The sequence below is a fragment of the Eptatretus burgeri genome, chromosome 13, assembly GCF_056783735.1.
Source record: "Eptatretus burgeri isolate ZD-2024b chromosome 13, Ebu_testis_v1, whole genome shotgun sequence".
Classification (NCBI taxonomy): Eukaryota; Metazoa; Chordata; class Myxini; order Myxiniformes; family Myxinidae; genus Eptatretus; species Eptatretus burgeri.
In genome coordinates, this window is record NC_140973.1 from 4913692 (window position 1) to 4930240 (window position 16549).

General features: G+C 42.6%; 1 protein-coding gene and 1 long non-coding RNA gene across 3 annotated transcripts in view; one reads left to right on the forward strand and one right to left on the reverse strand.

The window, feature by feature from the left end:
* The window catches only part of LOC147013697 (uncharacterized), a 43424-nt gene that overhangs the window by 15447 nt on the left and 11428 nt on the right, over nucleotides 1-16549 (reverse strand). Inside the window, exon 5 of one of the 2 annotated variants that reach the window (XR_015050483.1) lies at nucleotides 8952-9599. The exons of the other annotated variant lie outside the window; for it this stretch is intronic. This is a non-coding gene — a long non-coding RNA (uncharacterized LOC147013697). Of the gene's footprint in view, nucleotides 1-8951; nucleotides 9600-16549 lie in introns of those variants that run through there. 2 annotated transcript variants of the gene reach the window in all.
* Nucleotides 2025-16549, forward strand: part of LOC147013698 (retinoic acid receptor gamma-like) — a 32372-nt gene continuing 17847 nt past the window's right edge. The window contains exons 1-2 of the mRNA XM_085850841.1: nucleotides 2025-2435; nucleotides 13815-13957. Of these exons, the coding sequence (XP_085706967.1) occupies nucleotides 2273-2435; nucleotides 13815-13957 (306 nt within the window). The 5' untranslated portion in view covers nucleotides 2025-2272. The remainder of the gene's footprint in view (nucleotides 2436-13814; nucleotides 13958-16549) is intronic.

Consider the following 16549-nt stretch of genomic DNA (forward strand, 5'->3'; position numbering starts at 1 on the left):
TACAAATGAACAGATTAAATGGGATTTGAACCTGGGAATCTGAGCTCAAATTGGAATATTAAATAAATAAACCTCCATAGACATGCATGCACATTTGCTCAATATAAGGTTTATCATTGCAGTTCTAATCTATCTCACACACACACACACACACACACACACACACACACACATACACACACACACACACACACACACACACACACACACACACTACTTATTCGCTTTTAAATTCGTTTTCTCCGCAACTGTTTGAGCGATTGATACAAAGCTTTCGACATCGGAGTGCCTACCCATGGAGAATGTTTTAACAAAGTCACATGATGATTGGATGGACAATGCGCCCGCCGTTCCAAAAAGTCTGTTTTCTGTAGGCATGGGCTGCAGGGTGTTTCGCGTATCAGGAACAAACGTACTCTACCTCACTTCGCTGGAACTCGGCCGAATGATAAGTGGATGCGCAATAACGGCTGAAATTGTCCAATAAAAGTGTACGTTTAAAGTGGGAACTTTAATAACTTGTAATCAAGTGACCAATTTTCAGACTGCCTGGATAATAATCAGCTGGGCTCAGTTCTTCATGGAGGTTTCAATCATTTCAACCCACAACTTATCCCTCTCCAAAATGTCCACAACCATCGTTGTGTCCAGTCAGTTAAACCTGGCAATGCAACCTCACTATTCAAACTTTCTACCGATAACTTATAGCACATTCCATTATAATTAAAAAAAAACATACATAATTATATGTCTGTTTAGGAATAGTAGAGGGCTTCAGCTTTTGAGGAGCTTCGGTCGAGAATGATGTAAGTTGTGAAAAGGAAATTAGATGATTGATGTCTCGGGATGGATCAAGAAGTAACTTGAACCAGATCTGATCTTATCATAACATCAGCAAACACACTAAAGTCTGCCTTGTCAAAACTCTCAAATTTCCCATCGCAACATATTCATCTGAAAGCTGGAACACAGTACGGGCAACATCTGGGCGCTTTTGAGAATCGGTGTTGAACAAGAGTGTCACGGTGTCACGTGGTGACACCGTGACAGGGTGTCACGGAGGGTGTCACGTGTCTGAGGGTGTCACGGACAGAGAAGAGAAGCAGCATCAGGTGTGAAAAATATATGTTGTTAATAACACTGATTTACTAAGCAGTGTCCCAAGATATTCATTGTCGCACTTTGACCATATTTTCCCAAGATGCGGTGAAAATTTTGCACGTCAGACGGAGCAGACGGCAAAAGAGGAAATGAGCGTCCAAAAGGCAGATTGTTTCAATGAAATCGAGGAACTTGGCGGAACCGATCGAATGAACCTCGTCGATGCTGCTCAAGATCGTGGAGATTGGCAGAACGTACACAGTGAGACATGAGACCATGGAGATCACCATCATGCTATCTTACATTCGGCCGAGCTGTGAATACATCACACGACTGAATCGATGTGTTATTCAAATAGAAAAAAAAAACTGTCATTTCGAAAGGATTTCCCGTATACTCGACTGCGCACACCCAAACAACCACTGAAAATGTTTTTCTTTGAAATTTTCAGGTTTTCTACCAAAACAGATTTTTTAAAAACCCCCCCAAAAAAAAAACCACACACACCCACAAACACACATGCGATGTAATTTTCTGTAATTCTAAATTAATTTCATGCAAAACAAGTGTCGATGACGAGACATATGCTCTTAACTCGTATATCTATATATACTGTATAGGAAACCCCAAAAGGGAAGAAAACAAACTGTAGTTCTCATTTTATGGAGACTGAAAAGTGTTAAAAAACCAAAAAGAAGAAAAGAATCAAAAGTTGGAACGATCAAATGTAAAGGGAAAGTATTGTATACCTGGCCCATCCGATTCTAGAAAACACTTTCTAAATAATCAGAACAAGTTGTAAATAATCGGTTCAGATGTATTGATTAAAATATTGTACTTTCTTGGATGTCTGAAACCACGAGCATTTCCTTCCACTATAAATGACCAAATGCGCGTGAGCTGCACTGCTTGGCCAAGCCCTTTCCTGCCACTCGATGATAAAGCTCTTTCATTCATTCATTCAGTGAGGGTTCAGTACCACGCACCCTCACAGCTCATCAACCGGTCCAGCGAGTTACTCAAGAGGGTCACAGATCCGTGACATTCATCAGCTTCTCGTCCTGACAGCAAACCTAAGTTGGTCAACCTAAAGAACCTTTTCACCGGAGGACCCTTCCTTGGTGGATAGACCAAACAAGGCAAGATCGACGGATTGTTCTCCAAGCAAGAAATGGACAGTCACCTGCTTTCACCTTACCTAGGTGTCCTCTCATCTCTCCAGCAGCCGTTTCCTTTTCCTTACAGTACGACGTGTCCTTTTAGGCATCCAAGTACATCGACCCTGGCCTATCCAACTCCTTTGCGGCCTTTATATAGTGCCCTTTCACTTGTTGGTGAGTCTTTTGATATCGAGAAGTTTAGATGGAAAGGTAAACCTGGTGTTGGCTTAACGGTTAGGGTGGTGGCTTGGGATCCTTGGATCCTGATTTCAACTCCGTTTTTCCGATGAATTAACACCAAGGGGTTGACTCAGCCTGTCATCCTTCCGAGGTCGGCAAAATGAGTACCGGGGCACTGCATCAGCGGCATCTCTGCGCCCATAACCAATGATGCAACCAGCAGCCAAGAGGCTGCACACGAAGGGAAGGGGTATTGATGAATTAATTAAAATCTGGTATTGCTGTGGCGCAGGCATGATGGGCCAAATGGCCTCCTCCTGCACGTAATTTCCTTGAAATTTCCTTGTAAACCCTTATGGTTATGTGTTCACTGACAAATGTACAAGTAAGTTTCCTTTTTGCCTATATTAATCACACAAAGAAAGTTTAATATTTCTTTAAAACAAATCATGTTTTATAACTAAAATGTTCTTTTAAAAACAATTCAAATTCGGGTTAACCAGTTAACATTTCGAACTGAACCCTTGGTTCATGATGCAGGACACCAAGGTTCAAATCTCATAGACCATGCATGTTTGTCTCTTGCACACTAGTCCGTGTATTTAATGTAAAAGTATATTGATGTCTATTAATAATAATAATAATAATAATAATAATAATAATATTCCATTACATCTGTCAAGTAATGATGCTCATGGCATGCTACAAAACAACCAAAAATTCATCACGAAGCTAAAATATTTAAACATCTTAATCGACAATAAAATAACAATTTATCGAATAAACAAATAAAAAATCACAAATTCAGTATTACATTCAATTAAAATGATTTTTAAAGAGATGGATCTTCAGTGCACCTTCAAAAGCAGTTCGGGAGGATAAACTACGAATAGTTTGTGGAAGTTTATTCCAAAGGTGAGGACCGGCATGAAAAAAAGGATCTGTCCCCCCCAACAGTTACGTGATTGGGGTAGAGCACGTTAATGGGCGTCAAATGAATGAAGACATGTAGTGGGATTGTACTGAACAATTAAACTTATTATAGTATGGGGCAGAACAATGCAAGGAATGAAACATGAACAACAACAACTTGAACACAATTTGATTATAAACTGGGAGCCGATGGAGTGTTTTGAGTGTGGGTGTGATATGGGTTCTACGAGAGGAGAGTGTGACAATACATATGCCATCATTTTGTAACTAGAGGTCAGACAAGTTGTGTGTTATGAAGTTGATACAACAACGAATTGCAAAAATCCAGATGCAATGATGCCTTCTTCCTGTATGTGACATATGTACAAGCTCCTTGATGAACCTGAGATATATATATATATATATATATATATATATATATATATATATATATATATATATATATATATATATATATATATATATATATATGTGTTGTTCATCTTTCGGCTGCTCCCGTTAGGGGTCGCCACAGCGGATCATCCGTTATGATCCGCATACTGATTTGGCACAGGTTTTACACCGATGCCCTTCCTGACGCAACCCTGGTCGCCTCTTACGACACAGGGATCAGGATTTGGGTTTCGCCATGATTCCGGGCTGCTCTACACCCTGCCCAGTGCAGAGCCCCCGTCCTCAAGCGATCCTCCAACCCAAGCCTCCGAGTAGCCGGATTACAGGCGCACGCCACTACGCCCGGTTATATATATATATATATATATATATATATATATATATATATATATATATATATATATATATATATATATATATATATATATATATATATATATATATATATATATATATATATATATATATATATATATATATATATATATATATATATATATATATATATATATATATATATATATATATATATATATATATATATCTTGGGGTTGGGAGAGGGATGTGGGGTATGTGGACTTGAAGTTTGGAGTTGAAGAAGAAAGGGACAGGAGAGGACAGACAGTTAGGGTGGAGGTGGCAGAGAGGGGACAGAGAGCTGGGAGATGGGGTTTGAGGACTTGGGGTGGGGCAGAGGTTTGAAGATTTGGGGTTAAGATCCTGAAACTGGGAGTGGGGGGCAGATTGAGGACTTCAAAAAGAAATGTGTTGAGGTCTTGAAGTCACATTTTATATTTTGCGGAATTTCCACGGATCCCTGCCATTATGCTGTAAAAGGACATTCCTATCAAGCTCTCTCAATATTATACACTCTATTGGAAGTTAATTCCCTTAGAACAGCCCGGTAGAACGGGGTTATCTGCTCGTAGCTATATAAATGCAACTTTCATGATTATGTCTGAACGGGGTAAACGTTGTAACCCCAGCATATATGATGCTGCATGATATGTCATTTAGAAGCAATTTGGTCTGAGCAGTGCATGCGGAGGTCTACAATTATTGATATTCACGCAATTTCAGCCATGTGCATTTTTGTGCCTCAGCTGCGCACCTGGGCAATGTATAGGCTCAGAGTCACTGGTTTGCACACCTTCTGGAAGTAAAATAATAATAATAGTAGAACCACAAACTATTCAGTCAATTCTGTCCAAATAATTACCTTTTCGTCGATTTGCTTCACCGAGAGACCTGAGCAGTCTTAATAGTTTGTGACGATTATGTGAAGTTGGGGATGGTTAATTGGGGGGAGTGAGGACTTGAAGAAGAAAGGGGGAGTTGCAGACCTGGGGTTGGGGACTTCACAAAGAAAGGGGAAGTGGAGGACAGGGCAAACGTCTGACTCATTGTTTTAATCAATAGGTTCAGTGCTGTATTCATAAACGTCTGACGAATTGTTTTAATCTATTGATGATTTCAGTGCTATGTGTGCTTGTCTCGCTGGACTAATCATTTCATGTAAAACTATACCATAGAAGAGGGTTTTACTCTGTGCACGTGAAACGAAAAGCGGGGTTAAGCAATTGGTTCACTTCCATCTGTCTGTCTGTCCTTATATCCACAAACGGCAGTTTATGATCAAGGAACAACTTAGTTTCAATTGAATGTTTTATTTTGAACACGAATTGGAAAACAAACCTGTAGTTTGACAGTACTTTGGCTCTGAATTTGTCCCGATCACACATGTACAGAGGGGAGTGAGATTTTTTTTTTTGTCACTCTGTCTGCCTGTCTGGCAGTCAAACAAAATTTAAAATCATTACAAACAGGAAATTTACTGTTCTTAAGGACGTCATAAAGGACACAAACAACAGGCACAAATAACTAATGTAACGTGTTAAATAAGGTGGTGTAAAGGACACTTATTAAGAGATCAACAGCGGTAAACCTCCAGAATGTTTTTTTTCCATTTTTTTTTCCTACGACCTTTAAAGTCTTCGTTTTATTTAAATTGAATTATACACTTGAACAATGCATAACACAAATTGCCCTTTGGCATTTTCAAAACCTCCGTTTAACAGTACTTGGACAAAATATTACGGCATTTTAAGTCATCACGGCCAATCAAATTTGCTGCTCGTAGACACCTCCCATGTTTTTGTTGTATTGTATTTTTCCTCGAGTTATATTATTAATTATATTTATCTTAAGACTGTGTGGGGTAGGGTGTTCTATGAACTCTCTAGTTTAGGAATATTGCTGTATAAGAAAGGCATTCATAAAATGTGAAATGGAAAAGCATCTCGTTTATCAAATCATTTGCTGTGAAATTTAATGTTATTATTGATATCGATTTGTAATTCTAAAAACAGAAAGTGAAGTGTGAGTTTGGTTTTCCTTTTTTAATTCTCGTTATTTTGGATAAATATCATCATGAAGCTGATCAAATACAAACCCATCATTAATCGCGAGTAAATCATCAATGAATCGAAAGATGTTTCCTCACTTTCATGCAGTTGTTACTTTATTCCTGTACATGTTCTGAACCCGATCAGACGAGTACATGTGCAGGAATAAATGTACAAAAAAAGGGGCTGGATCTGAACCCATGGGTATCCTCACTGTCTGCTGGAGTATCTTGTTGCTAAATATAAAGAAACTTGTTTTGGAGAAATGGAATCCTTTCTTTAAGTTTATTTTTTGAAAAACTGCGTGAATATTGATTTTCCTTCATAGATCAGTTTGCTCTTTTTTGATAGACTTTAATGTATACTTTATTACCTCCTGTAAATGTTTTATCTATCACGAACAGATCTTGGTGACACCACCACACCACTCTCAATGCCTCTGAGGAAGAGAACGAGTTTGTACTTGAAATGTCAGACTTTTAATAAATAATTCAAATTTAAATTATTTTATTGCTCAGTGTGCTACCTCTTCCTTTACCAATGTATATATATATATATATATATATATATATATATATATATATATATATATATATATATATATATATATATATATATATATATATATATACATATATATGTATATATATATACATATATATGTATACATATATATGTATTATATATATACATATGTATATATATATACATATATATGTATATATATATATATATATATATATATATATATATATATGTATATATATATATACATATGTATATATATATATATGTATATATATATATATATATATATATATATATATATATATATATATATATATATACATATACATATATGTATATTGTTACGGCTGTGGAAATTCGCAAACCACCATTCAGGTCCCGTAGGTGAGATAACAAGAAGTGCATGTGTAGTTAGCCCCAAACCCATTGTTTGGAGGGAATTTATGTGATTCATTCGGGCTGTGACGCTTTGAGATAGCCGTTTTTCTGTTCTATTTTTATTTTGAACCAACCACGTCTCAACCGCCATAACCATCAAACCACCACCGATAAACCCTCCACCACCCTCACCTCTCTCCTTCTACGGCCATTCCCGCACCACCTGTGAACACTGAGCGTCGGGCTGTCTTAGGCTTGTTCAAAATACGCACTGAGCCGCGAGTGCAAATAGCGGCCTTTCCGAGGGAGAATTCGGATCAAGAATGCTACACGCCCACTTCTGATCCGTCCAATCAGCAAGCGCGGAGCGGCTTGGCCCCACCTCCAGGCGCATCCGTGTGAAATCGAAATATGCAAATTCTAGGATCAGGGGAGGTTCACGCCCACTTTTCCTCCGTCCAATGGGCGAGCGTGGCTCCGCCCCCGAGCTCATCCTGATCTGGAAATTTGCATATTGTTTCTCCTGCCGGCCTATAAAACGCCGAGTGCAAGGCGAATCGTGGCAGAGAGAGAGAGAGTCATCAGCAGAGTGTGGCAACGGCGGAGTGTGGCAGAGAGTGGAGTCAGGTGGCGAAGGCACCGAGTTGGGTTCTGCAGTCGGCTGAGGAGAGTTGGGGGAAGAGGCCAAGGAGCTCGGGTCTGAGGCGAGAAGGACGGCGGTCGGCGACGAGGTCACGGTGGGGGATCGCTCGTCGCGGGACCTAAGCCAGCCAGCCATTCTCCCTCCCCCAGAGCATCAACAATTCCCCCTTTTCCCCCGTGCTGAGATAGTGCAACAAAGGGGGCCCCGTTCCCACCCCACTCCAAACGTCGTGCCAACGAAACCCGCGAAGGAGCACGGAGTCGGGGCACAGCCACGCGGCCACGTCTGTGGCTCGTCTGCCAACGCGCCACGAGGACGCGGGTAGGACCCACCCGGTCTCGCGGACCTGGCTGCTCCTTCAGGTCCCGCGCACATATTGGCCTACAGGCCCGTCTGCCCCCTTGTCTATGAGGGTGGCTTCTTTCCTTTGCTTTTGAGTAAATGTGGGTTGGCGCCGTGTCTTGTAAAGTAGAACTGTGTAAGTGTTGCCGTGTGTACGCGTATTCGGTTGTAACTCTGCGTCGTTGTTTCTTTTGTTTACCTGATATAGGTGCATTTTGACTGTTTGGCTGTATATGTGTGCTCTCCGTGTGTCGCGTAATAAATGTGCATTGTGTGAACTGTTTTCCCGTTTCGCTTCGTCGTTTCTTTATTGACCCTCCATCCTGCTTCACGTAAAAGGGTTCGTAGTGGGCTTAAAACGCCCGATAATTAATCGGAACCGTCGAGGCCGACGATAACACTGCTCGGTTATCCCGATAGCACGGAACGGACCGCTTAAGCAGTTCGTGTCCGGAGTCGGCCTGCGCCGAGGTACGATCTCCCGGTCGACCATCCGCACAGGTACTTAGGTAGATCAAATTTGGCGAGCAACCCTATCCTGCGCGGGTGGGCAATTGGCACGGTTGTGGTGGGGTTAAACCCCCACCCGTGACTAGCTCCCGGCGTTGTTCCGAGAGGGTCACGACAGAATTGTCCGTTCCGGTGGGCGAGGCGGCCGCCATTCGAGTCGAGCGGCCGATCGCACGCCAGCGGGTGCGAATTCGCAACACTATATATTTATATTTATATATATATATATATATATATATATATATATATATATATATATATATATATATATATATATATATATATATATATATACATACATATACATACATACACATACATATTTAAATTTGGTGTGTATCACGATTGTTGCAACACACACACACATTCTCATGAAATCAGACCACTATCCTTGGCACTGGGTCATTAAGGGTGAACCGCGAGATTATTGAGGACTGGTATTCCTTTTAAAACTCGATCAACCAACGCATCGACTTACATCCCACATACAAAGCATGACGCAATCAATGACAACATCAACAAAAGTGGCAGAATAAATAATAATTTGAATGCAGGGAGCCCTGTGATTGGCAAGGACAAAGTTTGGGTTATTTTCACTTTTTTGGTGCCATTTGTGGGAAGTTAGAATTGTGCAATATCGGTCGATAATAATAATTCAAATTTCTGTTAAAGTTAATTTAATATCACAGTTACCGTAAAGTAGATAAAACAAATTCGGAAATGAGAAAAGTTTTCTTTTGCTTTTCATAATATAATATCATGTGCCAGTAATATCCACTTACCACAAAAGAAATATGCAGGAAACAGTTTGTTGATTCTTATACAGTAAATAATAATAAATTATTGAAGTGAGCAACAACGGTTACATGAACGTGAATTTCAAGAAACCACAATAAAACGTACAAATTAGTGAATATGTGAAATTGTTTTTCATCAGCTTGTTCCCTTGCTTGAAAGTCTATGAGTGGGTTCAGAATGGTGCCAAGGCAGCAACTTTCAACAGAACAGTCTGTGAAGATCTCAACTCTGTGAGAAGAGTGGCACATTATGAAGAAAATAGCAGGAACGCTAAAGATATACAAAGGTGTGAGATACACTTTGCAACACCTGAAAGAAACTGGCAATAAATCTACAAGACATTAAGAAACTACAAGACAAGAAAAGGCCTGGTGGAAGACCCTAGGCTCCGTCGGTATCAATTTTGTTTTTTCGATATTGATATACCGATAATATCTTCCAATTGCTACAGAAGCTGAGTTATGCAAGACCTCCCAGGGGTGAATCCATGTTGAGCATCACAAAGCAAGTCATATGACATCAAGTGTTTTACGATAGCATCCCTCACTATGGACTCCATGACCTTTGCAACCACCGATATCAAGCTGACAGGTCTGTAGTTACCAGATTCATTACGGCTCCCTTTCTTATATATGGGAGTGATGTTGGCATCTTTCCAGTCACATGGTAGAACACCATCTTTCATTGATTTGCTGAACATTGAAGTCAGGGGAATGGCTATCCCCTGAGCCGCCTCACGTCCTCTCGGGTGAATTCCATCTGGACCAGGAGACTTACTGGTTTTCAGGTTCTCTAATTTCCTCCTGACTATCTCCTGAGACATTGCAATATTGTCGTTGAGGAACCGTTAGCATCTGAGATGTACCCTCAATGGTGAAAACTCGTTCAAACGTCATGCTGAGGGAGTCATCCTTCTCTTGATCAGATGTGGTAATTGTATTGTCATCCTTTATCAAGTTTCCAACTCTGACTCTCGTCTTGGTCCTGCTATTTACATACCGCCATAATTTATTGCGATTCTCCTTCACACTCCTCACTACCTTCTCATCAAACTCCTTGCAGAGGTTCCTTGTGGTAGCGCGAAGGTCATTCTTCAACTTCCTTGACCTTGATAGGTCAGGATAATTTCCTAATTTGAGAAAATTCTTCCTTGCTCAGTGTTTCTGCCGAGACTGAGCCAAAGCTCTCTTTGTCATGAAGATGTTCTTGCACCTAGCCTGTTTAGGTATGTACTTTGGTATACAGTCCTGGACTACCCCTTCCAGTACTTTTCTTAAATCTAGCCAAGCCTCCTCACAGTCCAGATTTCTTAGTCTGTCATTACAGTCATAATTCCGTAGTTGCTCATTCATCTTGTCGTAACTTCCTCTCTCATAGTTAAAATGACTGTGTGATGTACTTGTTGAAGCAACAGCAGGACCATTCAGTTCCAATACCAAGCAACTGTAATCACTTAGTCCCATCGGTGGCAGATAATTATCAACCAAGTTAACGATTTTGGGTGTGTTGGTGATGACAAGGTCCAACACATTTGGCTGTTGACCATATCAATACCTGATAGATTCTGTTACATGTTGGTGCATAAATGTATCTTGTGGTGCATCTAAAAACTTGTGTGCTGGGTGCTCTGGTTGAGTAATCGTGTGCCAACTTTGCCAGTCAATTTCCGGATAGTTCAAATCTCCTACTCTGAGGATGTGTGTGTGTGTGTGTGTGTGTGTGTGTGTCACCTCCTCAACTTACACTATGAAGTAACTCACAGAGTAACTCCAAATTCCTTGTGCCGCTCAACGGGCTCCGGTATAAGCAGCCTATGAGTATGATCCTATCTGCCTCAAACATGATCTTACACCAAACAGCTTCTTGGTAGTCTGAAGTGAGTTGCATATCCACTACGTGGAGTTCAGCTTTGGTGTAGCTTGCAACTTCTCTTTTATTCTGTGCTGTGTCCAAGTTTGATAACATAGCATATCCATTGATCGTGACTGATGCAGGTAGCAATCGAAACACACTTGCTTTCGGTGCAACTTCTGTTATCAATAAAATGTCAGGATCATATTTCCCTACAAGTAGTTTCAGTTCATGCAACTTATTCGGTAATGAATCCGCATTGATATACAACACCCTCGAATTGTCTTTCCTTCCAATGTCCTGAATATTTACCCTTCCACTGCTGCCGAGTTGTTGTGGACTAGAGTCTTCCCCAGCTACTTGGGGACGAGAACCATTTTCCAATGCTTCACTGCTGGGCCCACTCCTTGGCGCTTGTGTGCAGGAAACACTGCTCGGTGCTCGAGGGTTATCACTCCCTTCTGTTGCTTGTAGACATGGACCAATTGCCTCATTTGCTGCTGAGTTACTGTCTGTTCTCAATGGTGCTTCAGGTTTCCTGGCATGTTCACCTCTCCCTTTCCTGTCACTTTCTTCCTGAGCATGAGGTGTCTTCTTCACTTGGATTCTTTCCTGATATATAATCAGGTTTTCTTCTCCATCTCCCTTCCTTCCTTGGATTTCATCCCTAAGCTTTTTCCTCTCATTCCACTGACTACGTGTTCGGTCCGGGGCCACATATGTCCCTGCCCACTTCTCTGTTCCTCGAAGGTTCTTTGCAGAGTATAGAATGTCTCATTTTTTCTGCCATTAGTCAGCTGAACCAACAACACACGTGGCTTTACCATTCTGTACTGGTTTATACCACCGAGCCTCAATACCTTGTCAACTGACACACCCGTTACTACAAGTCCATCCACGATGATCTCCATCACAGAGTTTTGATCCTCCAGTTGTCTGTCACTTGGATTCTTTCCTGAATCCAGGTGACAGTTGTCTGTTGAACCTTTGGGCTCGGCAACATTAAACAGCAACATATATTGTTCTTACATCTCTCATGGTCGACAACTTCCTCCATAGTCAGGATGCTGACCACAGCCGGCTACGTTCTGGTGTGTTGAGCTTGAAACGGTGACTGTGACTGTACCTGTTCCCCAATGGTAATCTTTGAAGCAAGTTCACTTGGTTGATCATCCGTCAATCTCACTGCATCAGCAGAACTTCTTCGAATTCTCTTCTCCCCAGTTTCTATCAGTTTCTCCACGAAAGTTTCAGCCTTCTGCTTCGGTTCACCGATGACACCTTTGATCCAGAACTTGCCGCAACTATCGGTAAGTTTGTCTTGGTGAACAAAATCGGAACAAGGGGTCATTTTCTTGAACCCCAGACCCCCTCGTGTGTGTGTGTGTGTGTGTGTGTGTGTGTGTGTGTGTGTGTGTGTGTGTGTGTGTGTGTGTGTGTGTGTGTGTGTGTGTGTGTGTGAGAGTGGGTGTATATGTGAGTGTGTGTGTGTGAGAGTGGGTGTATATGTGAGTGTGTGTGTGTGTGTGTGTGTGTGTGTGTGTATGTGAGAGTGTGTGTTGAGAGTGGGTGTGTGTGTGTGAATGTGTGTGTGAGTGGGTGTATAAGTGTGAGTGGGTGTGTGTGTGTATGTGAGTAGGTGTGTGTGTGAGTAGGTGTATGTGTGTGTGTGTGTGTGTGTGTGTGTGTGTGTGTGTGTGTGTGTGTGTGTGTGTGTGTGTGTGTGTGTGAGAGTGGGTGTATAAGTATGAGAGTATGTGTGTGTGAGAGTGGGTGTATGTGTGTGTGTGTGTGTGTGTGTGTGTGTGTGTGTGTGTGTGTGTGTGTTGAGAGTGGGTGTGTGTGTGTGAATGTGTGTGTAAGTAGGTGTGTGTAAGTGTGAGTGGGTGTGTGTGTGTGTGTGTGTGTGTGAGTGTGTGTGTGTGTGTGTGTGTGTGTGTGTGAGTGGGTGTATATGTGAATGTGTGTGTGTGTGTGTGAGAGTGGGTGTATATGTGAGTGTGTGTGTGTGTGTGTGTGTGAGTGGGTGTATATGTGAGTGTGCGTGTGTGTGTATGAGAGTGGGTGTATATGTGGGTGTATGTGAATGTGTGTGTGTGTGTGTGTGTGTGTGTGTGTGTGTGTGTGTGTGTGGGTGTATTTGTGAGTGGGTGTATGTGAGTGTGTGTGTGTGTGTGTGTGTGTGTGTGTGTGTGTGTGTGTGTGTGTGTGTGTGTGTGAGAGTGGGTGTATATGTGAGTGTGTGTGTGTGTGTGTGTGTGAGTGGGTGTATATGTGAGTGTGCGTGTGTGTGTATGAGAGTGGGTGTATATGTGGGTGTATGTGAATGTGTGTGTGAGTGTGTGTGTGTGTGTGTGTGTGTGTGTGTGTGTGTGTGTGTGTGTGTGTGTGTGTGTGTGTGTGTGTGTGTGTGCACGCGCACCTTATTAATCACAGAAAGTTTTCATGCAAAAACTCAATAGAAACTCATAAGTAAATACATCATGTGTTTATGAATGATAAATAATTAAAATAATGTTTGTTTTTGTTCTTATAAAGTGGTCAGGTGTTCTCTTGCAAACGTCACTCGTGTTTCTGTTTTTGCTCCAACAGCACACGAGGTTCAAAGACCCATTTCAAGTGACGACCCCACATCAGCACCTTCATTGTTTCCTTGTACCGACCAAACATGTACCGTGTGCCACGACCGATCATCCGGATTTCACTACGGCGTCAGTTCATGTGAAGGATGTAAAGTGCGTTCTCCCCATACCACTATTTATGATATTTTACAATCAGCCTGCTTAAAGTTTTATCACTTTCGTTTGGGGATTTAAATGACTTGATGCCTGGTGAGGAGGTGGTACATGCATGGTGAGGAGGTGGTACATGCATGGTGAGGAGGTGGTACATGCATGGTGAGGAGGTGGTACATGCATGGTGAGGAGGTGGTACATGCATGGTGAGGAGGTGGTGCATGCATGGTGAGGAGGTGGTGCATTCATGGTGAGGAGGTGGTACACGCATGGTGAGGAGGTGGTACATGCATGGTGAGGAGGTGGTACATGCATGGTGAGGAGGTGGTACATGCATGGTGAGGAGGTGGTACATGCATGGTGAGGAGGTGGTACATGCATGGTGAGGAGGTGGTGCATTCATGGTGAGGAGGTGGTACATGCATGGTGAGGAGGTGGTACATGCATGGTGAGGAGGTGGTGCATTCATGGTGAGGAGGTGGTACATGCATGGTGAGGAGGTGGTACATGCATGGTGAGGAGGTGGTACATGCATGGTGAGGAGGTGGTGCATTCATGGTGAGGAGGTGGTACATGCATGGTGAGGAGGTGGTGCATTCATGTGCATGTGTTTAATTCCCTGGTCTGGATGATCAAGGCCACTCTACCTGCGAGGTTTCAGGTAAGTAACCAGGTTAATTTAATGGTTGCTACATTCGAAGGTGTGTGCGAACAAGCATAATTTCATGAGTGCGTGCCAACAACACACCTTCCGATCTTCCTCTTGCATATGGCAGCTTGGCTGCCAGGTAGCTATCATTTTGTTGGGGCATGACCATGCCGCTGATGCCGTGCCCCTCTACCAGAATACTGGTACTCATTTCACCAACCTCAGAATGATGACAGCTTGAGTTAACCCCACCTGGTGTTAATTCAGCAGTCAATGGGGCTCAAACTCAGGACCCTAGGATCCCAAGCCAGTCACCCGAACCACTGAGCCAATACCATTCTGTTAGACACTGAGCCAATACCAAGCTGTTGGACACTGAGCCAATACCAAGCTGTTAGACACTGAGCCAATACCAAGCTGTTAGACACTGAGCCAATACCAAGCTGTTGGACACTGAGCCAATACCAAGCTGTTAGACACTGAGCCAATACCAAGCTGTTAGACACTGAGCCAATACCAAGCTGTTAGACACTGAGCCAATACCAAACTGTTAGACACTGAGCCAATACCAAGCTGTTAGACACTGAGCCAATACCAAGCTGTTAGACACTGAGCCAATACCAAGCTGTTAGACACTGAGCCAATACCAAGCTGTTAGACACTGAGCCAATACCAAGCTGTTAGACACTGAGCCAATACCAAGCTGTTAGACACTGAGCCAATACCAAACTGTTAGACACTGAGCCAATACCAAGCTGTTGGACACTGAGCCAATACCAAGCTGTTAGTCACTGAGCCAATACCAAACTGTTAGACACTGAGCCAATACCAAGCTGTTGGACACTGAGCCAATACCAAACTGTTAGACACTGAGCCAATACCAAGCTGTTGGACACTGAGCCAATACCAAACTGTTAGACACTGAGCCAATACCAAGCTGTTGGACACTGAGCCAATACCAAGCTGTTAGACACTGAGCCAATACCAAGCTGTTAGACACTGAGCCAATACCAAGCTGTTAGACACTGAGCCAATACACCAGACAACACAGCTCTTGATTTCAGACAAATACAACCAGGGGAGAATTAAGTAATCGAACTTCCCGGAGCACTCTGGACGCTGGAGACATCATTTTGTCATGAGATTTTCTTTCCATCGTCAGCAGAGTAATTAAAGGAAAACTTCTCCTTCCCCACCGACATGGGTTACCAACCAGTGGGGGTTTCCTGTGCTCTATCCTCTAAGTGCTGAACATCAAGCGAAGAGGCACTTTAGGATTTCTAGATTCCTTGTTATGACTCAGATGGGATAAAACCCAAACCGCCGACCTGTACACAGAGTGGACATTTTATTTCATTTCCAATGTCACCAAGTCTGGTTTAGGAGGGGGGGGGGTGGAGAGGAATATTTTACTGCGTTGGTATTTATCAAGTTTTGTTGAAAACATTTGACCCCTGAGCTCCTTGGACTTTCGACTCCCCCACACTGGGCTCCCTGGAGAAAAATCCGGCCACTCGGGTGTGTGAATGTTTAAATGGTGACCGACAAACCAGCCACTCGGGTGTGTGAATGTTTAAATGGTGACCGACAAACCGGCCACTCGGGTGTGTGAATGTTTAAATGGTGACCGATAAACCGGCCACTCGGGTGTGTGAATGTTTGAATGGTGACCGATAAACCGGCCACTCGGGTGTGTGAATGTTTGAATGGTGACCGACAAACCGGCCACTCGGGTGTGTGAATGTTTAAATAGTGACCGATAAACCGGCCACTCGGGTGTGTGAATGTTTGAATGGTGACCGATAAACCGGCCACTCGGGTGTGTGAATGTTTGAATGGTGACCGACAAACTGGCCACTCGGGTGTGTGAATGTTTCAATGGTGGCCGATAAACCGGCCACTCGGGTGTGTGAATGTTTGAATGGTGACCGATAAACCGGCCA